General features: G+C 40.5%; 1 protein-coding gene across 1 annotated transcript in view; it reads left to right on the forward strand.

Moving 5' to 3' along the window:
- The window catches only part of LOC122806064 (serine/threonine-protein kinase ULK3-like), a 571,755-nt gene that overhangs the window by 334,493 nt on the left and 211,407 nt on the right, over positions 1 to 25,855 (forward strand). Inside the window, exon 9 of the mRNA XM_044076303.1 lies at positions 20,437 to 20,477. Coding sequence (XP_043932238.1) covers positions 20,437 to 20,477 — 41 coding nt within the window. The remainder of the gene's footprint in view (positions 1 to 20,436; positions 20,478 to 25,855) is intronic.

A 25,855-nucleotide genomic window follows, 5' to 3' on the forward strand; every position in this document is an offset into this window, starting at 1 on the left:
ATATGCTGCTTTCCACTTTCCTGACTGGCACAACTTGATACTAAAAATCAAGGACCATGATAAAAAAGTGCCACTAATAGGCTCCAATCTGGCCAAGACAAATCCTCCAAGCCCTGCTGAGGGTACTGTCTGCAGTGGACCATAATAATTCCTCAATGTGAAATTCCCCTGATCAGAACAATGCTAGCAGCACATGCTATCCCACCTAAACTTCAGCCAAACTAAAGCAGCTGAACATCACATACAAGACATCACATAGGAATAACTACATACTTCACAAGACATTAATCTTTCAGAGACAGGCTGAGGTTTGTAAGAAATGGAAAAGGGAAAAAGGAATTATATGCTCAAAATGGAAAAGAAGAGGAAAAGAGATATCTGACATAGAGATATGATATGGGCCTTCTATATCATCCCAAACTACTCCCTACTCAGGCATGTTCATTCATTCCACAGATTACCATGCAGATTCTTTTTTCAGCAGAATCAGCTTTGGATCCCTTTTTTCAGGCAGTTCCTCAGAGGAATCAAGAATCAAAAAGAAAAGACAGAAACTAGCATCACCAAGGACTTCACCATTCTCCATTGCCAAAATGAACTTGCTACTTGTTTTGAACCACTATCACCTTTGAACCAACCAACCAACAGCACAGAAAACACAGCCTATCCTGTACTGCTTTCCTACTGGCAATTACTTCCAGAAAAGGCCCCCATCCAGTGCAACAGGCTTTAATAATTTCAGTGCAATACTTCTTCTTGACCCCCACCAGAGTGCCTATGAGCCTAGATCCCACATTTATGTTTACCAAGTACAGGGAGGTCTTTAAACCTTAAACAACCCACATGCCTACCCTACAATCAACCACAAAACAGAGGGAAAGAGGACTGCATACCTTGCTTGGATAGGAGAGAACACGCTACTACTTGACCAGACAAACAAAAACCTTTGAAGACTAACCAACAGGAAGGAATGGAAATGGAAGCTCAAGGAGACAGCCATTTCATGGACAGGACAATAAATGATTCTATTGCATCTCCTTCTGTTACTCCCTTCCACAGAAGAACAGAACCACAGATCATAAGACCTCATTCTACAAGGGCAACAGCAGTCTTACGAGGAGTGGCTACCAAAGACAGGATACCAAAGACATTTGAGGCTGACATACTTGGACCAAGTACATTGCATTTGCCAAGCATTAATTCTATTGATATTCCCCAGAGAGGGTTTTGCTTGTTCTGCTCCAAAAGGGATCCTAAACACACCATAATTCCATTTTTTATGCTCCTCCCTCCTCCCCTAATGGCTATGGACAATTTAAATAGACTGCAGGATCATGAGTACAGTTTTGAAGGTACAGTTAATACCATGTACCTACCTGATATGTAGATGTCCTAAGTGGATAGAGGAGCAGAGATTACCCCTCCTCTCTCCTCCTGTGGTAATCCTAGGTGTTTACCTCCTGGGGGCTATTTATTGGGATTTTCTTTTGTGTGTATTTTTGTACATGTACATGCTTGTTGTATTTATTTTTGTATTTATTGGCATCTTTTGGAAACATTGGCATCTATCCAAAATTTTTATATCTCTATAGGGAAACTGGGCAAGAAACACTGATGACGGCCGGCTGATTTTTTATACACGGCTTTTTATAATGATCGCCAACAGAGATGACGCCGGGTATGGCCGGACCCGGACGGACCGACCCGACTGCTGCCTGCCGACTGAAGGGCTGCCTGGCGACAGGACAACCCAGTTGTTATGACTGCAGATGCTATCCAATTCGGACATCTACATTTATGGTAGGTACAAAACTGTACTTTTTTCAAGCTCTAGGATCCATAGCAGCAGCCATTCTTCTACTTCCCTTAGCACGCTATCACATGAGAATCCTTCAGTGGCTTCTTTTCACAGAATGGCCCTTCCAGGAATTACCCATATCTCACATGATGCTAATTACGGAATCTTGCAAAAGACACCTTTCCTGGTGGATGGTCCCCCACTAGTTACTCAGGGCAGACCTTTCATGGAATCCCATCTGGTTGCCACAGTGACCATGGATGCTTCCCTGATAGGGTGGAAGTGGGGGGCATTATCTAGGGAAGGCAGTCCAAGGCACTTGGCAACCTCACGAGTACCACTTGCACATCAACGTCGTGGAGATGAGAGCGGTGCTCCTAGTGTTGCAAGCTCTTCAAGACTCTCTCCCTACTGGGCCTATTGCAATACAGACGGGAAATATGTCAGTGGTTTGGTACATCAACAAACAGGGTGGAACCAGGTCTTACCCCTTGTGCCGAGAGGCCCTCAGACTGTGGCAATGGGCAATTTCCTCCCAGCATTTTCTGATAGCAACGTATATCCCTGGGACATCCAACGTAATAGAGGACAGGCTCAGCAGGGCTATCCTCATTCCTCACGAGTGGTCTCTGAAACAGGAATTTGTGGATCTTATTGTCCGCAAATGGGGCCAGCCTTGCTGCGATCTGTTTGCCTCTCCCTTCAACAACAAATGCAGCAGCTACTTCTCCCTTGTTCCTCCTCCAGGTCAGACACCCAGGGATGTTCTAGTCCGCGATTGGCCTCAGGGACTTGTTTATGCATTTCCCCCCTTTCACCTAATTCCAAAAGTCATTCAGAAAGCAAAATCGTTGGGTTGCAAAATGATCATCATTGCCCCCTATTGGCCTCGACAGGTTTGGTTTCTGTTCCTTCACTTCCAGCTTCTAGCCCAGTCTTGGATTCTGGACCCTGTACCGGACCTCCAATCTCTGAAACTCACAGCTTGGTTACTCCACTTCCAGTCCTAGCCAGGCTCCCCAATATTTCCCTAGCAGTGTGTGATATTATTTCCTCCCATAAGTCAGATACAAGGAAGGTCTATGTTAGCAAATGGAAAAGATTGTCTTACTGGGCAGAAACCAGGAATTTGGATCCTTTTACCTCTCCTGTATACGAGATTTTGGATTTCTTAGCAGAACTGTTTCACTCTGGTGCAGCGGCTGCTACCATCAGAGTACAACTAGCTGCCATCTCAAATTTTCACGGCGAAGTTTCTAACTCCAGCATTATGTCTCACAAACTCTGTAAGGCCTTCATGAGAAGTACATCTCTACTTAGACCCCCAGTGAAAGAGCCCCTTCCACCTTTGGATCTCAATTTGGTTCTGGCCTCCCTGATACTGCCACCCTTTGAACCAGCAGCATCATGTTCCTTGAAATTTCTCTTTTGGAAAACTCTCTTCCTAGTTGCTATTATTTCTGCCAGACATGTTTCAGAACTTCATGCACTATGTGTTCGCCCTCCATACCTAGTTTTTCACAAAGACAGAGTTTCTCTGAGAACCAACCCAGCTTTTCTACTTAAAGTTTGTTCAGAACACAATTTTAATCAATCCATTGAACTTTCTGTCTTTTTCCCTAATCATTCCAACAAGGCAGAATACAGATTACACCAAATGGATGTGCATAGACAACTGCATTTCTATCTCCATAGAACTAAAGAGATGAGAAAATCAGATCAGTTGTTCCTTTCATTTGCTAAAAACAAACAAGGCCTTCCAGTTTCTAAAGTAACTTTGTCAAAATGGTTATCAGACACCATAGCCCATACCTACCATTTGTGACAAAAAGATCTTTCAGCAAAACTCAAAGGTCATTCAACCAGATCAGTAGCTACTTCGGTAGCATTTCAATCTAGATTGCCCATAGATTCAATTTGTGCAGCAGTTACTTGGGCAGATCCTCATACGTTCATTTCTCATTACAAAGTAGATGTGGTCTTCTGGGGCAGGGCTTCCTTTGGTTCCACGGTTCTGAATAGTCTGTTCCAAGGAGCCACCCAGGATTGAGGTGCTAGGGATGCTGTCCCATCCAGCAAGAATGAAGACGAGATTGGACAACTTAACATAAAGAAGTTATGTACCTACCGTAACATTCCATGTTAGTTGTCCTTCATCTCGCCTTCTTTCTTGCAATCCTGCCTCCTTCCCCCTTCCTTGAGGATTGAGAGGATTTTCAAAATGGTTTCACTGGCTAATTTGTTTTGTTATTAGTTGCTTCCCAAGCAAACCATAGCAATTAACTGTATATCCGGGTTGATTAATGGATTATCTTTTATAATTATGTCTAGTGTGAGCTATCTCAAACAAGATCTGTATAGCTGACTTTGGGCATTCTGGGATAAGGGTAGCCTCGAGCCAGTAAAGAGCTCTCGAGTTATAGTAAGTGGCCGAGTTGGAGCCGAAGATCGGCTCCGAACTCATCCAGCAAGAAAGAAGGCGAGATGAAGGACAACTAACATGGAACCTTATGGTAGGTACATAACTTCTTTTTTCAGTTTATGTACTTCACAATATTGTCACTCACTGAAAGAGTGCTGAAACAGCTGACAGTTCCTTCAGCTGTAGAGAACACAAACATATGTAGTGTGTGTAATACATTTATTTATTCATATATATATATATATATATATATATGTTTATATATATATATATATATATATATATATATATATATGTTTATATATATATATATATATATATATATATATATATATATATATACATATACACATTCACACACACACACACATATATATATATATATATATATATATATATATATATATATATATAAATATAATACCCCGGCTTACTGCTGTGGAAACTGGAGCTGTAATACTGGAGCAGTCTTGGAGGAGAATCTATACTTGCTTAGCATGGGGAAGGCCATGTTCACATATGTAAATGTAAGGGCTGTAGCAACTGAGACAGAGAACCTCTGTGGAGATGGCTGTTGGAGAGTAAAGAGCCACTGTCAGCTACAGTTCTTATAGAGAGATGCCTGCCTGTCAAGTGAGAAACAGACTGGCAGGGCTGTGGAGACCATGGCCTGAGTAACAGAGAAAGAGAGAGAGAGAGAGAGAGAGAGGGAATGAGATAGAAAGCCTTGGCACTTAGTAGTCAGTCATATGCCAAGTGACAGGCATAGAAAGACCGAACTACAATTCCAGTCAGTATTAAACTGTTTTAAACGTTGTATTGTATGGAAGAAGGTGCTTAAAATTGTTCATTGAGAATGTGTGTGAGAATCTGCTGAAAGGCATTATTCTTAAATGCTTAAAGTAATGTTGAATATGTTTTTCTTTAAAATGCAACCTCAGTGTGTTATCTGATGAGAGTTAAAGATGGTAGTTTTCCCTTAAGGGAAATGGGCCAGAAAGGCTAGAGACATTATAAATAAATTACTAAGAAAAGTAAGTGTGCTTTCTTACTGAGATAATCCTGAAAAGTATCACATCTGGTACAGAATTTTAGTAAAGTTTGATTTGAATTTCTAATGGCCAACATGATTCAAACAGAAAGTACTGTCAGAAATGCATGTATATTGAAATGGGGAAGCGAAGCAACCCTAATAACCAAATACTGATGAATGCATTCTAAGTTCTTAAGCAGAGTGTAAGGCTTTTCTTGTGCCACAAACAAGGCAGGGAGCCAGAGAAGTAGAAGCTGCAATCTGAGAGTAAAGTAGGTTAAAAAAATTGTTAAACCACCTGGCTACATAGCATAGAGGATTGAGCATTAATTGCCATCTAAGGTGACTGGTGATTTGATTAGTAGCAGCAGTAAGAGAAAATGTAGGGAGGGTATAAAATGGCATGACCCACTCACCTCTCCAAGGGTTTGTATGCACTCAGAATCACACAGGGTAATGTAGTCTCCCTAGCAGAGACCAGAGCGACCACCACTCATGCTGTGAAGAGAGAGGCAATGCTGTTTGAACAAATTCCCCTTGCATAAATGAGGAGATATCCTCAATGGTCAGTCTTTTGCAGGTCTCCTTCCTTGTGATGTGTAAACTGTTAGGACTTGGAGAAAGCAGAAAAAAAAATCAAACTACCCCTGATGTTTGTCTGGAAGATGACCCCTGTCAGTCAGTTTTCACCCAGTAGGGAATGAATGAGGTCATATACTGAGAGAGGTTTTGATGGGCAGCAGGGGTAAAAGGTATAAAAAAACAAAAATTCTTAATCCACTTAAAAAATGTATAGTATAAAAATGATGGCAAAAAGATACGTACCACTGAATGTTTTAACAAAAGTTATGTGAAATTACTGAAAGGTTACTTACTAAAGAAATACCTACCAAATTGCTGGATACCTGCTTACCAAAAGAAGTACATAGTAAATTGCTGGAATGTTTCTTACTAAAGATGTGCATAGTGACTGTACTAAGCTGTTGAATGAAATATACCCTGACAGATGTTCTTAAAATATGAAGCATGTGCTTGAGAAAATTGGTGAAAGAAATTACTGAAGGATGTAGTGAGTATGAAACAATTCTGTTAAATGTTCAACCTGCATGAAGTGACTTGCTGCATTTTAAATTCATGGGAATCATTGCAGTGTTAAATTACCAGTAACTTAAGAAAAGTTGTGCTAGTTCCATAGATATAAAAAAGCCTTGCTAGTAAATGTAAAATATGGAAAAGTGGCATCCTTACAAAAAGAAGAAAGTAAAGATGCACAGATGTAAACCTGGTAATATTTCTGTGTAGTGCTGCTTGCTTTGTGCCTAGGAATGATACTGTGCTGAGGATGTTATGTCACACGTAAATGAAATGTGCACTGGGAAAAGCAACCCAAGCATGGGAGAGAGCCTTTTCCAGTAAAAGAAACATTGGTTGTAGGAAAGAAGGAACCCAAGTGAGTGGAACGTTTGCAGTGGAAAAGAGAATGTAATTGCTGGGTGCTGAGTGTAAAGGTGATAGCTTTTTAGTGTGTTGAGTGAAATCTTAAGCTTCTAAATTGGATTCTAACTCGTACTAAGTGATGTCAGAGGCAAATTGTATGTAGCACTTAACTGTATTAGGTACTGTCTATAGTAAAGTGTATATATCACTAAATTTTATTAGGTTTTCTTTATCGTCAAGTGTAGAACATTATACAGCCTTAAAGTGCACTGGGTACTTTGTAAACTGTAGTAAGAAATCTGTTGCATAGTGTATGAGACACTTAAGTAAAAAGCAAGTCATTTTAACTAGTGAATTATTAATATTAAAGAACTGGTATTACTGCAAGAATATTTGCCTTGTGTCCATGCAAGCTTGTTACAGCAATAAAATAGGGTGCAAATAAAATTCTTTGTAAGTGATGTACTAAAGTCTTACAACAAAAATCTATGTATGACAAAGATGCTTTATCAAAATACTGGTAGCATTTTGTGAAACTAAAGTTAGTGTAAGGTGGTGATTCTTAAAAGAAAAACCTCTGTCAGGGAAAAGAGAGTTCATTGATATGTAAAACAAGGAAAGGGTACTGATTCTATTAAAAAAATTCCCTTGGAGTTAAGAGGGTTTGCTGCTGTATAAAGAAAATCAAATGCAAATCTAGTGAAACTGATTGAGTTACCAGCATCGGAAAAATGAGTGGCAAAAGAGGTAGTAAGTAGAACAATACCAGTGCTACTGTCATTGAAAGTGAACAAATTTTAAACTGTGTTGAGATACAGCAGTGGGTTAACAAAAGAAAGTGCTATTGAACAAAAAGGTCTGATCACAGGTAAGGCTGTGGTACAGCAGAATGAGAATGCTTTACTTCAGAATAGTTGGGAGCAGTTGGATATTTTATGGTCCAGTGTTGCCATTCTGCAAAGAGAAACAGTTGAAAATATTGGCTCTAGCTTTAAATCTGAGAGACCTGGAACAGATGATGATGAACAGCAGATTATTGTCTGAGTATGAATAAGACACTAGATTTTTTGACAGAGGCAGTGATGTTTGTTACAAGATATTGTGGAACAAAAGACTAACCAAGAGCAAGTGAAAATGAATAAGGCTTTCTTTCAGCATTGTGTTAATGTGCACAAAAAAATGCATTAACTGTAGAAGTACTAAGACATGTAGGGATCACTATCTTTAAACAGAGAGAACTAATAATGATTGAACAGATGTCTTCTGTTAAAAATAAAATAACACAGGGCAAAAGACATGACAAAGCAAAACAAACAGCTTGTCCAAAGACTCTGTCTACTTTATGTACATGTGGGAAAAATGAAATACGAAAGTCAAGTGTCATCACGATCCAAAAAACAGAAAAAGAGCAAGGTGAACTGATATTGGAACTTTAAAGATAAACAAGTCAGTCTCAGGACCCAAACTGACATTGAGACAAATTCCAAAAGACTTAGCATTCATGGAAGGGACTTTTTTTACTGAAGTATAAGGCCTACAAATTGTTTATTTGCAGAGTCAAGAACTGTACTCAGACTTGCGCTCACGATAGCGAAGTGGTGCAGATTATACAACACTAGAAACCTGAGGTATAAAAGAACGTAAACATTTAACACTGATCAGTGAGGAACTCAGAATGGCTATATGCAAAGAAATAGAGAGGCAATAAGAGTGACTTAAGTGCCCTTAATTAACACAATCAGAACCCGGAGCAAAAACACTAATTGAATGATAACTGTATTGCAGGAAAAACTGAATGAACCCAGTTGATGAGTGTAAATGTCTGGATGCTATAAATAAAGTGAAAAAGAAGTTCTTGGAGGAAACGAACAGAAATTTAAAACAACTGTCAAACTTGAGTGTTTCTGCTGAGCTGGTGAAAGAAAGTCATTCTGCTGCAACAAACCTGTCAGGAAAATTTTTCTTGGATGGAAGGAAGGTATGGCACGTATAGAGAACAACAAAGATACTCTGGATCAGAAGGCCTTGGAAATCACCAAACAGAGTTGTGCTGAAGACTAGACTAGCATACCTACTGCTACAAATAAACAGCTGCAGAACAAAGCTGTAGAAGCATATCTCTTAAGTACAACTTGGAGTGAACAAGATGTCTCCAATATAGTTCACATTGAGCTTAATCCAGTAATGGAGTCCAAACTTAACATACCCACCATTTATGCAAGGCAGTTCAGTGTCAGCAACAAAGTCTGTTGAAAAGTTATACAACATCCAAAATTAACCTCATTGAGCAAGTGGTCCAGGGTTTATTATGCTCTGCTTACATACAATCAAGGTCACTGTATTTAATTTTTAATTAAAGCAATAAACAAGCTAGTGGCTCAGTGTGAAATGTCCATAAAACGATGTTACGTGTGCTTCAGTCCTAGACATGTTACCAAGCAGTGTATCATTTTTGTGGGCCAGCCAGGATAGGTATGGCTGACCCCTCATGCACATTCCCCAAGTCTGAGCAGGGGTAAGGTTCATGTGGTATAGTACCCCTTTAGCAGCCACAGTGGGAACTGTACAGCTGTAGTACAGTGGCTGATCCAGTTTGAATGAAAACTGTATTGCAGGAAAAACTGAATGAACCCAGTTGATAATTGATTGAGGAGAGAAGGATTCATACTTGCACAAAAATGGAGAAGGCCATACCACCTGAATATAAAAGGAAGGGCCATGGAAATAGAGAGATCATTTGTGGAGATGGATGCTTGAGAGGAAATAGCCACTGTAAGTCACCATTCATAAAGGGAGACATTTGCCTCTCAAGTCAGAGAGAAGGAGGGGGGGACTGGTGGGGTCGTGGAGATCAGAGCTTATGTAATGAGAGAGATGTGGCAATGTTAGCCTTGGCAGCCAGTATTGACTTGTTATATGTTAAGTGATTGATATAGATGTAGAGAAACCGAACAACAATACCAAGTCAGTCTTAAAAGGTTTTGATCTTTATGTTGACTGGAAGAAAGGGCTTATAATGGTTCACTGAGAAAATGTGAGAAACTGCTGAGATGCAAAGTTCTTAAATGTTTAAAGTAAAGCTGAATATTATATTTTACAATGCAGCTTGTGTGTGTTATGTGAAAGCTAATTTCACATTTTAAAGATGGGAGTATTCCCTCAGTGGGGCACTGGACCGGAAAGGCAGTAGAGATGATAAAAATGGTGAACAATGCTATATTTGTATTTTCACTGAGTTTATTATCTCCATAATATTATTCAGTTCCGTATTTGATTAGATATGATTCAGAGCTTGTGTAATGCTCGTACTTAAAGAAAATGAGTACATGCTAAATGAGCAAAGCCATATTACAGAGACAACTGGCATTAAGTAGGATCAGTGAATGAGTTGTGGTAGCAAATTATGCATAATTAGAGTGATCAGCATCAAAGGAGAGGCAAGCAAGTGTGCCCAAGTGTGCTAGAAGGTATGTGTGTGCAATAAAGTGCCTCATGTCTTCCACATGAACAGTGGAATACAGGCCAAAGAGGGCCAGCACAGCAATGTGCTTACTTAGACCATATATGAGTAGGAAAATGAGAGATAGGGAAGTTAGAAAAAGGGAATACTAAGCAAGTAATGCACATATAGATAATCATATGAAATGACTAGTCAGGATGTGTTTTTTTTTTTTTTTTTTTTTTTTTTTGTGGGAAAGGCTCTTGTTCACCTAAGAAGGGGAAAGGTAACAGAGGAAGGTAGTGAGGAATGTTATGGGAGGAATATAGGAAGAAAAGAAAGTTACAGGGTCAGATAAATAAACATGAAATGCATATGGACAGAGGATGAAAACAGTGAATGGACCCTGACTGACAGAGGCTGGACAGTTGGTGATGGAAAGGACTGGACGACAGACAAGATACAGGGAGTGACATACAAGGCAGGAGAGAGGACTCATGGTAGGAATATAGGACAGAGTCCATAGTATAAATGCCAGTGCCAAACAGGCCCAGAGGCCATCCCACAGATATATCTATTACCTCCATAGCGGATATCATGTGCAGGCTGTGCTTTGTTGGCCCGATGGTTAGGACTGGCAAATCATGTGATTCAGCCATGCCAGAAAGTGCTCCATGTTTATGAGGTGGGCATCCAGCAATCAAAGCCCCATAGACATCACCAGGTTTATGCAACTGCTGTTAGGTGACCCCAAGGGATCTCATTGGGTCACTGTCTGAAGAGCAGTCTCTGCTGTTCTCCTGAGTTGTGGCCATGGCAGCTACCAGTGAACCCTATTGGTTGTGTTCTCCTGAGTGACCTTCATTATAATGAGAGGCAGGCCACGTGACCTCTGGTTACTTATCGCCACAAATGTGAACAAATTCTGGCCGAGATGTCTGCCACCTTTCCTCTGCCACTGCCACAAATGGACTTACAGAAGGAAGAGAAAAACATTAGTATACAGATAAAACATGCCATTAAACTTGTACAGTGGAATAGTGTATGTGGCATATATGCTTCACAGCCAAGAGAGTCATTCTTGCCTCCTATTTGTCATCCTTTGATGTTCTCTCAGCATCTGTAAGGCAAAATATGATTAGCTTACTACATTGATAGACCTGTGAAAGGAAAATGAGAAAATATGCTTACAGAAAAAAATTGTCTGTCTGTCCCTGGTCTCTGCTTTCCACTGGTTAAGTAGATTGAGGTGACTTCATGGCAGATTACTGTAGTGATCCCTGCAGTGCTCACAGAATGGATAATGCCAGTGGCATTATTCACCATTCTAACAAGGCCATGTCAGGTATTCAGTTTATAGAATGGGGCCATCATATTGGTGATCCTCAAAGTCCTTTGGGAGAAAGGGGAAATCTTGCTCATTGTCAGACACAGTGGAGGAGCCGTGCTGTTCCCAGATGACGGTCATGGTTACTCGGCTAGGTCCCCTCAAGGAGCAAAACGGTAGCCTTGTGCATGTGGCCGCAAAAGTACCTCACAAAGAGGATCCTAGGCCTTAAACACTTGTCCTATATGGACAGACTCAAAAAACTCCAACTATTCTCTGTCTCATATCGCCTACCTAGAGGCGATCTCTGCTTGACTTACAAAGCCATGTCTGACCTGTCTCTGGTAGAAATGCTACATCTAAAGAAATCCCAATCCCTCCGCACCACACGCTCCAGAGACCTCAACCTCATTACCACAATCAGCAGAACATACCGGAGGGACAGGTTCATAATCCAGAGACTGCCCATGCTATGGAATAGACTTCCCATACATGTCAAGCAGAGCACCTCGCTGACCCTCTTCAAGAGAAATCTTGATGAGTGGATGATAAATAGAAAATTCACCCCAGGGATCACTCCATTGGTTCTGCTCGACAGAGGCACTGGAAACTAAGGTTGTAATCCTATGGCTAGGCTTGTAAAGCCCCCAGGGCCATTAGCCTAGTACACACCTATGAACCCTGCATTGTATTGAACACCTATGTTGAATGGCAGGAAGGGAGATGTAGAGGAGCTGATGTATGTGGTTGCGTGTGATGACACTATCCTCTCCTGTCCAGCTGTGGCTGGGAGGAAATGTGAAATTAGGATAGTATGTTACACAGGATACAATGGCTACTGTATAGAGGGTTTGCATATTGCGTTGTGGGATGGTATGCATGGTGTATTAAAAGGTTTTAGTATGCTCATGCAGGAAGGGGTGTCATGATAATATGCCCAGTTTTGCAGTTTGAATACAAATGATGGAGGCAGTGTCAGTATAACAGGGAACAGGTAAATGCATACTGTATGGCGCTGGGGGCAGCATGCAGTCTTATGGAGCATCCACACACTTGCCATAGGTTCATAGGTAGGTACTAGGCTATTGGCCCTAGGACCTATATAAGCCTAGCCAAACGGTACCCTGGCTTTTGCCACCCAAGAAAATTATTTTCCTGTGCCCATGTCAAGCAGAGCCACAGAAGTGATCCCCGGGGTGAATTTCCTATCTCCCATCCAATCATCAAGATTTTTCTTGAAGAGTGCTAATGAGGAGCTTTGTTTGATATAGATAAGTAGTTTGTTCCACAGTATGGGAAGTCTCTGAGATAGGAATCTATCCCTCCAGCATGTTCTGTTTATTGTGGTGACAAGGTTTAGGTCCCTAGAGCGTGTAGCTCAGAGGGATTGGGATTTCTTTACGTGGAGCATGTCCAACAGCTCTGGGTTTGACATAGCTTTGTATGTTAGACAGAGATCGCCTCTGAGTAGGCGATATGTGACAGAGTAAAGCTGGAGTTTTTTTAGATGGTCTGCGTAGGGCATCTGTTTGAGGCCAGTAATCCTCTTTGTGAGGTATTTATGTGGCCTTTCCAGTTGTTGTAGATGTCTTGTGTGGTACATACCAAAAGGGGCGTTGTACTCTATAATGGGTCTAATGAGTGATGAGTAGAGGGGAACAATGACCTCTTTTTTCCTGGATGAGAAACCTTTTGTGATGAGGTGTGCCATGTAGAAGGATTTCCTGACTACTGTGGCGATGTGATTATCAAAGGAGAGACTACTGTCCACCATGTCCCAAAGTCTCTTATCACACTTTCAGTGTTACGTAGACTACCGCCTATGTGGCAGTTCATGGGTACAGAGTTTTTACCAAAAGGGATGACAATGCACTTTTTGGCATTGAGCTTGAGGCCATGGCTTTGACACCAGGCATGTGTCTCAGTTAGGCCCTTTTGTAGGATGTCCACATCGTTAGGAGATTTGATTATGGCAACTAGTTTTCAGTCATCTGCAAACTTTGTTAGCCAAAGACCTTCTGTGTTAGCCTGTACTTCAGAGAAGTACATACCAAACAGGAGAGGACCTAGGACTGAACCCTGTGGTAATCCACTTGTCACTGGTCTGAAGTTGGATTTAAAGTCTGTTACTTTCACAGTGTGGGTTCGGTCAATGAAGCAGTTGGCAACCCATCTTGTGACATAGGGATTTATACCTAGTTTAGTGAGTTTGTCTATAATTCCAGAGTGGGGTATTGTGTCGAAAGCCTTGGCGAGATCTAGATAGGCTGTGTGTACCACCTTACCCTCATCTACAGCTTTGGTGACCGCTTCAAAGAAGTCTGTCAGGTTTAGGAGACATGATCTGCCTTTTACAAACCCAAACTGGGTAGGATCCAGAGTTGGGAGATTACCAATGTCATTGTTTATAAGTTCCATGATGATACGATCCATAGCCTTGCAGACCAGGCTCATCGGCTAATGGGGCGGTAGTTCCCGGGGTCTGTAGTGGCTCCCCTTTGTGGAGTGGGATAACTTGCTGTGCGCCATTCAGTGGGCACAAAGCCTGAGGTGAGGCTATGATTGAACATGGTACTTAGGTGGGGTGCCAGTTTGTTCTGTAGTTCATGTAGAACACAGCCTGGGATGTTGTCAGGTCCCACGGATGCTGTGTTCTTGGCTTTGGAGAGTGTGTTTTTTACCTGTGCAGCCATGATTACAGGTACTTTGCATTCTTCCGGTATAGAGATGGGCCCTTTAGGAGATGAGTGTGGTAAAGTTAGCACTGAACCTATCTGCCAGGATGTTGGCAATATCAGTTGGTTCTGTATATTTAGTGCCATTGTGCTGTAACTCGGAGCAGATCTGAGTGTTGCCATTGAGATTCTTGACATAGCTATAGAATGCTTTGTGGTTGTCTTTAGAATCAGTGGCGATTTTGTTTCCGTAACTAGCTTTGGAGGATTTTATGAGGGATCTCAGCTTCTTACTGAGGCTGACCATGGAGTTCCTCCAGTCATGGGATTTTACTCTTTTTTGCAACAGTTTCTTTCTTCTGTTGTAGAGTTTGTTTATAGCAGGGGACCACCAGCTTGGCTTCCTTTTTTTGGAGGATAGCATATTGGTTCTGTTAGGGATTGCACGATCCATGCACATGTGTAAGTGCTTATAAAGTGCAATTGTATAGGATTCAGCAATCGTATATCTATTGTCCATCAGCATGGGTGTCGTGAAGTTTGCCACTTCTGTCTTAAGAACCATGAAGTTGGCTTTGGAGAAATTTTTTACGGTGGTTACCCTAATGGGGGGGGTGGGGGTGGGGCTGGGATGTGGATGTCTAGGGTGATTTGCTTGTGGTCAGATCTGACCAATGAGGAATTGACCTCTGGTGTGGAACACTGGTTGCCCACGTTGGTAATGACCAGGTCTAGGATATTGCTGCCCCTGGTGGGGGCATGAGATTCAATGACTGAAAAAGTTTAACACTTGAGACTGAGGTGTCACTACAGGCCCTCCCACACACAAATGGCATTCACATCGTAGCCACAGGTAATGTGGAAAAGCTTTTTCAGGCACAGCTGTGGCAGGGAGTGTACAACACATCAGTAATGTGGGTAGACATTATAGGCATTTAAGATCAGGATCAGCATATAGCAACCAGTATGATATTGCATGCCTACAGAAAGACATAAGACATTGCCAAGGAGATGTTAATCACACACGCTCACAAAGCAGGTGTAGACTGAACACCTGATGGTTACCTGGATATGAGAGTTGGGATGGTGGTGACTGCAGGATTGTCTGCAGGGGATGCATCAGGTTAATTTTAGCTTTTACATAATTCTCTTTTGTAGTACACTGCATGTGAAGTAGGGGTTATTCAGCATGAGTTTTCATCATATCCGTCTTCCAGGTACTTCATGTCTGCATTTGCAGCTCTCTGCACAATGTACTTGGGTATCCATATGGTATACAAAGACTCTCTTTATCTGTCAATATACCTGCCATGGACGGATGGCATTTGCCATTTTTTTCAGTGCTGAGCCAGGTCTCTAATTATTGTCCATTCATAGGTTATACTAGTGGAGGCTTCAGTACAAAGAGACAGCACATGTCTGATGTCAGCAGGTCACATAAACTTGATGGTGACACACACCTGGCATACTGTAATGGCATAGGGCACCATGAGAAGAAATAACATTGAATTTGTATACATGCCCCACATATGAGGAGCCTAGGCAAGGACAGCCTGGAACTCCAGCCTCATTAGTTTTGGGTGAATTTCCTGTAACGGTGAGTTCCACCAAGGCTATACAGACGTTCTCACACCAGACAACATCAGTGTGGTGGCCTGAGGTGCTGCTATGGCTTCAGGTCTGCCATGACCTGGGTGCAACACTTCACACTAATCAGCAGATATGAAGGTCAGTGACTCAGTCACTGACAGCTCCTACCCCAGCATTTTGGAAATTGTAAGTAGGATGTGTAGCCTGCAGGACAATGTGCAGCACCCGTAAGGCCTGCATGATGCCATCCAGTATCTGCGTAGTGATATGGATTCTAGGGACAGGAAACCGATAATGCTGCTCAGGTCACTGGTGGGTAACATTGCATCCATCATCCATTGGTGCAGCCATGGGACAGGTGGTAACTGTCCTTTGATCTGCCTTCTGTCCATGGCTGTGGAAATGTCTAAATGTGAGGTGGACAGTCACAGAACAGGCATACCCAGCTTGACAGTATCACTACAACTCTGGCAGCAGAAGCCATTGCATTTGGCTTTAGCTTGTCTCACCTGTATGGCTACTGATGCTTCTGAAGCTTCATACCCCAACCCTGCAGTTACTGCCATTGTTCTACATAGTATCCCCCCTTTGCAGATAAGAGACACCACACCTACTTTTGGTCATCATCATCAGAGTCATGAACGTAGCATGTCTGAAGTCTCCCAACACAGAAAACCCCATCAGGTTGCCAACTGCCATACTTCACTGCCATCCCTGCCATGGACCACATCAAACCCTGAAATCACTGGTCACCACAGTACACTTACCAATATTTCTGACAAGACAGCTCCACCCCACCTCTGGAAGATGTAATCCCTTTATTCCCCACAACTTGGTAACAGAGTGCATGGCTACCACTTCCAGTTTCGCTTACCATGTGTTTGGCCCTTATGGTACCATTGCTGTAACCTGTCACTATGCTCCCCCCCCCATGTGTATAAATGATAACTGTGCCCTTCCCATCCCCTAACCTATGTGGATAAGGTAATGTGTGAAACAGTGCGGCCAGTCCATGTACTGTATTACACAGCCTTGGTTTGATAACACATGCATCCTTTATATTTTATGTTTAATGTATAATGGCCCATAGTTGTGGTCCTGTTGCTATTTTTTCCAGTGCTGCCTTTGTCTTGCTTGGGGTCCTGCTGGTGCCTCTTCCTTAATGAATTGGCTTCCTTGCATCTTGCCTATTTGGCACTCTTGCCTGTTGCTCCAGCAGGTATAGTGGGTCATACTGCAATGTTCTGCTGCTGCTGTGTGGCTTTTTCCACACACATGTTCTTGGGTACAAAGGTAAGTATTAAGCTAGCATCCTTGGTGGCCATTTTTAGCATAGTCAGTTTCCCCTAAAGGTAATAATCAAACCTGGTACCCTGTGCCTCTGAAATCAACAGCTTGATCATTATCTCCATTATGTAAAGTGGAGCACATAACAGGTGTTTGGGTGCAAATCTCAGGTGAATACTTTATTGCCCCTCTGAATGCATCCAAGCAGCAGAAGCATTCTTTCCTGTTAATGCATCTGATACCTTGTGGAAGAAGTGGGGCCTTCATCACAGTATGTGTACAAACATCGTCTCCAAACACCTCACAGTAATGGGAAGTGTTGTAAAGCACCCTTCTAGTGGTGGTTCTGTCATTTGTAGTCTTTGGGAACCACGTGTACTCCTCTTCATACCACAGCATAATGTTATAGAACTGGTGTAGTGTACACAAGATTGAGGTCTGTAAAAATTCTAGCATGTCTCATGTAGATTGCTGAAAGTTCTCTGTTCATACCTTAGTGTCCAGTGGGATGGGCTGCCCATACATCCTTCCTGATTCTGCACATGACAGCGAGAGAGAGAAAATTTGACAAGTTCACATATGGTATCCAAATCCACACAGAAGTGGTTTGCAGCCTACTGGTCAGTTAAATTGTGTAAGTGAGGTTCTGACAGTACCATTTGTGTTAATGCTAGTAACTGCAGAATGCAACTTCACAGGCAATGGCTTCAAGTGTGACCACTAAAACACTTTGTTGTGTTGTAATTGCTGCCACTACAAGCCTTGCTAGGTCCTATGTACTGGCAGTTCCTGGTCTTAAAAACATGTGCATGTTGTAGTGCAGCACACCTGCTTTATGGCTTCAGAATTGCTCTGCCAAGTTTTTTGCATCATTTGTACATTTACTGTTCCTCCTCTACATCTCTTAAACAGTCATTTGCATACTCTTCATACCACACTTTGTTGTATCTCTGAATCACCACCTTACTGCGCATCCCCACTTTCTGCTCTGTTTTGGGCAGTGCAATGTGCTGTCTATGAATTCTAGCCTTATCAATTACTACTTCTTGAAAATAATCTAATTTTTCATTTTCTGTGTTCTGATTTACAAGCACCTTTGTATAATTGTAGATTATATACATATACATACATTAATATAATGTATATATTTGAGTAGAGCAGTGGTGCAGCCGTTAACGTTGTTGCCTTACAGCAGGGGGTTCTCTGGTTTGATTCTCAGCTGGTGTGCCTTCTGTGCAGAGTCTGCATGTCCTCCCTGCATTAGGGTTTCCTCCCACATTCCAAAGACGTGTATGGAGCGTTTCTCCCTGGGCCTCCACTGAAAATAGGCTCTTGTCCTAGTCGGACTTTCCCAGTCAACAAATGTTAAATAAATAAATAATAGTATTTGAGTGCCACAATCATCAGCCCTCTCTTTCCTAGAAGATTAGTGAGGGACATGGTCTAGTGTGATATTCCTGTGTAAGTAATGAGTAAAATGGATTTGTGTGTGCGTGTGTGTTTATGTATGTAGTATACTTGCTTCACTTAGCCTACAGCTTTATATTCTGCCATTCAGTGTGTGGCCATTAGTCAAGCAAACCTTAGTCATAAATGTATGTTATTCCTCTGCTGTACAGTAGCAACAAAAATCCCTGCAAGTCATGTGGTCAGCTAAGAGTTTTACTTGCATTATCTCAGCATAACATCATCAATAAAATGTGTATAGACAAAGATACACAGCATTCTAGTTGCCTCTTTATTTAAAATCTTAAATCCCTCCGCCAAGTAGGGCTTGCCTGAATAAAAGTCCACACTAATCATTCTTCTGTAGTTCCATAAACTACTGCACGTTGGATTTTGAACAGGACATTTTTGTGAGATGAAATTCTGGGAATTACTCCAGATATTTTTTCTAGCTACCATGATTATATTATAATTTTAGTGCGTGTGTGTATGTGTGTGTGTGTGTGTGTGTATGTATATATATATATATATATATATATATTGTGTGTGTGTGTATATATATATATATATATATATATATATATATATATATATATGTATATATGCGTATATATGTATATATATATATATATATATATGTGTGTATATATATATATATATATATACTCACACACACACGCAAGATTAAAGCAGATAGTAAGTAAAGACTACAATGTAAAGTAAAATTATATTTTTAAATGTCATAAATGTGACAAGTTTGCACTAGATATGGTGAATAATTTTTCTGGTTTAAATTGCCACATTTCATAAAATCTGATGTTTATCTAGTACTCTGACTGTCCAGAATCTGAGATTTTTCTTGGTGTTTTCACCAGAAAATAGGAAAAACAATAACCTTGATTGTGAATTAAAATGGCTTTCCTAGTAATAAGAAGTTAGTGAAGTCTGTTTGTGTAGTATGCTGTATCTTGATGTTTCTGCTTTAAAATCTAGACTGCTTAACCTTTTGTTATTCCTACACATTTCTGATTCTTCTACAAGAAGACTGAAGTCATTGGCTTCATTTTTTCCAGCATGTAAGGGATAACAAAACAGAGAAAAAAAATCATAGCTTTGAAAGAAGTATGTGTGGGGGCAGTCCAGAAAGTCTGGAGTACTGAATTTATGAAATTATATAGAAAAAAATGTGTTAACAGGAAGGGGGAGCACTGCAAAAGAGTGAGATCCAGACAAAACTATATATTCTACAACATTCCTTAATAGCTAAAAATCAATTGCAAATATTTTCCAATACTATATTTTAGAAGGTTTCATTTTATTTTGTTTTTAAGGAAGTTAAAAAGAAAAGCTGTTTGTTTATATATCTTTTGATGACTAGGTTGTCCAGTGGGGACGGGCCAAATGTAGTGAAGTCTTGGGGTGAAGGTCTTATGAACTGTGTGTGTGTGTGTGTGTGTGTGTGTGTGTGTTGTGTTGTTTCGTTCTGAGAAACTGTTACTCAATGACTGTATGTAACACTCCCGTGTTCTTCTCAAATTTGTTTGTTACTTCTGTACTTCTAATTCCTTTATTCTAGGTTGTGCTTTAGGAATGTCATTGTTCCATCTTGTGTGACTGATTTCAAATGGTATTGGATGTGACTGAGTTGTCCATTTACCTTTTTGGAACTTGTGTCCCAAAGTAACTGTCTGTTATATGGCAGTATTGTTTAAATATGTGCATAATCAGACAGATGTCAGAAAAGGAATGAGTCCATCTTTTGCAGAGCAAGATATATTGATCAGATCTTGGCTTATGCTATCACCTGGAATCTTCAGAAAGAGAAGCTGAACTTTTTTTTTCCCAAGAAGTCAAATGCATTTTTCTTTTCCCTTGGTAGACTAGTGCATATTCTCCTGTGTTGCTTTCGCCTTTCATGTATAATTAAGTGTAATGGTGCCACTTTTGTTCTGCAAGTAATGTTTCTTCTATTTGTTATTTAGATGAGACTGATATTCGTCGAAAGGAAGCTGTCCGGTCAAAGGTCAGTAGACTTGGTAATAAGATCGTAGGCCGTACTGGTTTAGTAAATATCGCTAGTCTGCTTTGCTGTGTTTTCTTTGCCAGATGTGCTTTTGTTTTGATTCTTTAACAGTAAATGAGGTTATAAGTAACCTGCATGGATACAGAGATGCTTATGCTTCATTTAATGGCATGGGTGCAGGTAGAAGATAGTATGGTTTCTTATTTATTTGTATTTATTTATCCTTTGTTGACCAGGTTAGTCCCACTAGGCTAGTGGCCTCTTTTCAGAGGAGATCCAAGGTGGTATTTGCACTACTAGGGGACATTTGGCCAAAGGGAGCTTTCTCTGCTTTTTCTGGTAGGTACCGTGGGATCATTGCATCCCCTTGAGCTGTCACCAAATCGAACAGATGGGATCTCTGTTTAATGTCTTATTTGAAGGACGGTACATTTAGAAGTGTAGCTTCTAAGAAGTGTAGCCTGGGCCGCGGTGGTGCAGTGGCTAGTGTTGTTGCCTCACAGCAAGAGGTTCTCCCGTTCAATTTTCAGCTGGAGCGCCTTCTGTGTGGAGTCTGCATGTCCTCCCCTTGGTCGAGTGACATTAAAGACATGCAGGTAGGTGCGTGCGTGAATGGCCATGCCTTCTTTGAAGGTTGGGCGTCGGGCTGGCAACTTGGCACCGTAAAAATCCACTGCCAATCATTAGCGGACGGGAGTGCCGCTGTGGCGACCCCTGACCTGGAAAAGCCGAAAGACTTTACATTTAGAAGTGTAGCATGCCACCCCTAATGCTGTACTGTAGTGTCAGCAATCCAGTCAACTGGAGTGGGAATAAAACCCCCAGCCTTCTAGTCTTCCATCACCTAAGGGGAGTGTGCTGCCTATTGAGCCATTGAGACTGCTGAAAAGGGATAAAGTTAAATCCAAAACCAGAATAGGGCTGAAGTACAGGCATACTATTTTATGATGTACATTGTCACTGTTCAAGTGAAGTGTAGCATGTAGAAGGTACAAATCACCATATTTTACTAATTTTATTAATAAAAGTTCAGTGATATTTTTATGTGTCATGCAGGGTTGGTTGGTTGATTATACACACATATCTCTGTATTTTAAAGCATGTTCTTAGAAGGTTTTGAGTCATGATTAAAAAGTTGTAACTAAAAGATGGGAATTAAAAAAATAACATCATATAGTATTGTATTTATTTCCATTTGTTTACTAGGTTAGTCCGACTGGGCCTAAAAAGATCCTTTTCGGCACAGAGCTAGGGAGAAAAGTTCCAGTGCAAAAATACAATTTACAATTAATGATTACACTAGTTAGGAGATATAGAACAATGCAAAGTCATGAAGGATAACTATACAAGATGTAAAAGAAGGAAAAGCATATTACATAATGCCGCATAATACAGTTTTAAAACAATAGTACAATATGATGAAATTTTGTGATACTAGATTGTAATATGGAAGTAATGGATAATTATACAAAGTCACAAGGGAAAAATCTGTGGAGAACGCAGTATGAAGTAAAAAACTAAGACTATTCATTGTAGTATACTAAGTATTAAGAATGGGTAAGATGCAGTTTGGTAGGCTGACAGTATGAAAAGAGGGGTGAGAGGTGTGAAAAAGCATGAAAGCTAAATGAAAAATACTTTGGTGGAAGGAGGAAAAAAGTAGGTTAGAGGCAGTGAGTGTTACAGATGAGAGGAGGAGGAGGAGGAGGATAATGGAGGAAGATAGATTGTATAAGTATGTTATGTGAAAAAATAATGTAGTGGGGTGAAAATACCAGAGCAAGATGAAAAAATGGAAGTTTGAATTCACATGATGTGTGACCTTTAATTTTATTGTAGTAGTAATTTGTGGGTTCTATCTCTTAGGATGGGTTAAGCTAAGTTGGTTTAATCAGGAGATGAGCAGGAGAATGATCCTTTACTCAGCAGAGACTGCTTTAGGTGAGTTTTAATGAGTGCATGTTGCTTGTTTGTTTAACATAGAGAGGAATGGAATTCAATGCTTTTGTAACACAATCTGAGAAAACTGAATTGCCTGCTGAGTTAAGGTTTAGAAACAGCAACACTTTTTCCAAGTTAGCACATGAGACAAAAACATGTTTAAGGAGGTGCAAATTTCATACAGTTATGATAGTTCTGAATTGGGTGTGCATTTTATGCTAGTTGTGAGTCCTGATACTTTGAAAAATAAACTGTGATTCAAGCAGCAAACAGTGCAACTCATTTGGAACACTTTTTCAGTGTTGCTGCAGGAGGCAAGCCACCCCTTACTCCTTATACTTAAATATACTAGCTCCGACATTTCAGATCCCTCCACCTTGTAGAAAGTGAAATAATCTGAGGTACCCCTGTACACACGCACACACAGATGCACACATACATATATGCGTGCAAGTCCTCTTTTGCACCTAAAGTCTAGTACCAAAGATCACAGTTGCAGTTCGTACACTTTCAACAGGGGTTTAAAGAAGCCCTTTACCGTGGAATGGAAATAAGTCTTAATAAGAAAATGCATTCTTTCATTCTTTGAAAAGATGAAAGATAGCTTGTTTGAAGCAGTGCTTTTCTTTGTAAAATTAGTGAGCTTTTGGACAGACTGAAAGGACTCTGTGTAAGCTGACTGCAATACTACTGTGCTACAGAAAATGACAGCCTATACACCTATAGTGATAAAACACATGCGTACAAAATAAAATCAAAGTCATATCACAGACATAAAAAATATAAAAGAGCTGTACTACAACTGCATGAATTATTTAAATTCACAAGTTATGCTTATACCTATTACATTGAAGAAATAATGTTGTTATGATATTTAGAGCCAAGTGCTACAGTGCAATTGTATTACATCATTCCTTTTTAATTCGAGACATTTTTGATTAAAAAAAGCATAGCTTTACAAACATTTCTATTCAACCATGGCCCAAATAAATTTAGTGCATCCCTGAGTGATGTCAACTTAGGAATAACAGGAGATGTATCCATAGACCTTAATGGATGCATCACTGCTCATTCGAGTAGATGAGTCCATTAAAGTCTGTAGACACATGTAAATCTTCCCCCAGGTTGACATCCCTGATATTAAAGTTTAATACTTATCCTTGGTGACACAATGTTTTAGAAAGTTATCTTTTAAAAAGTTATTGGAAAAAAAGAAGTAGCAGAAAACATTTGCCAATGGGACAACAATGCTGATTGGAACCTCCTGTACCACATATCATGGTGGCAAGATAAGTTTTATTTTCTGCACAAATCACTTTAGCAATGTTTCTATTCTTTTCTTTTAAGTCAGAAATGTAGTTTAAATGTTATGTAACGAAAACTAATTGTTATTCAGAAATGTGAATACTGAATGGACAAAACAATCAGTGTGCCGGTTTTACAGTTACTTATGCTTTTGGACTACCAAGAGTCTTTCATCAGTAGTCAAAAAGGACTCCTTTAAGTTTGAAAACTTGAGTAAATGTAAAACGTACATTAATCCACTAACAGGAATTTTATTACCTCTGTATTCCACTTGTCTCTATTAGTGGAGGAATTATTTTTTTCTAACAGCATGTAGCAAATCAGTTGAACCTCTACTACTAGAAATGGAATTTGCCTTGGGATAGTGCAGGTTGTGCTAGTTCTTGTGGATTCCCTTTTGTATTTTATGCTCACCTAAAGACCTTCACAGTGGGTAAAGTTCCATTTTTTTCGTCACTATCATTTTGGCAGGTCATTTCTGGTTGCATATTGCCTTCTCATCTGAATCTTCAGCAGTTTTCTTTACAGAGGTGTAGGTAGCCTTTGAATAAGTTTGTGTGTCACCAGTGATGGCAGCAGCAGGTTTTTTGAAGCATCTGTTTCATTTAGTTTTATTATTTGTAGGAGAATAGTCCTCTGGTCAGTGTCTTCATTTGAGTGAGCAGTCAGTTTTTGAAGTCAGACAATGTACCCCTGAGCTAGGTATGTCTATGTCCCTCAAATTCCATTATTTCATCCTGTCCAGTAAAATTTCCAGGTCATTTCCACACTGCATAGTCCAGCCTTTTATAAAAAAAAAATTTTTCTACAGTTTCATACTTTTCATCTATTGGATGAATCTTTTTCAGTAAAGTTTTAAATGAAAGGTCGAACGTTCGGACTTTTACCATGACCCCCTTTATTATATTCCAAAACGCACTCTCCTATATGCTAAACCCATTTTAACATACACAGGTTTTAAAAAACAAGCAATGGAAGCTTGTCGCTATTAAACAACATATGCAAACAACAAAAAAGCAACGAGATCTGCCTTTCCCCTTTTGCTTTGCCCAACTCTGATGTACTGCTTGGCAGCACAGTACATCAGAACTGCCTCGGATGCCAGACATCTATAATAAACACTTTCTTTGCAGCACTTAATGCTGAAATGTGCTATCCTTCTAAAGCACTCATTGTAGTATGCTATGGGACAAGAAAGCTTGGTTTTGACTAAACACTAACTGGTATGAACTGTAATGAGCCTAACACTGTAGAGCAGAGGGATGAAGCCCACAACAGGGGCTGAGTAGCAGACCAGGCACTGGAGTGGTTAGGCAGGGAAGGGAGAGAAATGCAAGAGGTATGGCCCATTCAGCTTTCCTGTGAGGTGAGAGGGATGCAGCATCTGGGAGGCAGTCAGTGTACTGTGATTTAATTGTGTCCTATTGTGTGTCCCCCTCCCTGGCACTTTGCCAAGTGTGGGATGGAAGTTAGCAGAGACATGTCTAAGCACTCCAGATGTCTGTCTAAATGAAGGTATCTCCTGGTTGACTTAGACGCTTGTTATGGGTAACAAATGAGCTGATTGGCTGGGGTGGGGAACTGATGATTAACAGACAACAGGACAAAAAGCCTGATGTGAACTGCCTCATTGAATACGGTCTACTGAGGATTTTACCATCAGTGCCCAGGCTGGGATGTTTTCCATTCACAGGCATTGCCATGCATGAGCTTGAGTGTGATTTCAGTACATTTTTGATAGTGACTTTCCAAGTATCTTTTCACTTCAGAGTCTATATGTTACACATGACTGTTTTAGTATTGAACCTCTCTGCTAGGTCCCTTATCTCATAACCATTACAATTTTCTTCCATTATTGCTGCACAACTTTGGAGGTGCCCTAAGCACACTTGTCCATTAATGAATGAATGAATTAATGAATAAAGTGCTTCATAATCTCAAGTTTTTATCCTTGTCATGCTTCGTGCATTGACACACATTATGGAAGTACCATATCTGATACTTCTGTGTCATTGTACATGGATGACAGTGACAAGACAAGAGTAGGCTTGGAGCTACAGCTTCTTATCTGCTGTAGCTTCAGAGAATTTTCAGTATTGTAATTGGTACAGCTTCTTGGCAGTCTCTGAAAT

Source organism: Protopterus annectens, chromosome 7.part0 (assembly GCF_019279795.1).
Source record: "Protopterus annectens isolate FY-2018-M chromosome 7.part0, PAN1.0, whole genome shotgun sequence".
In the NCBI taxonomy this organism is placed as follows: Eukaryota; Metazoa; Chordata; order Ceratodontiformes; family Protopteridae; genus Protopterus; species Protopterus annectens.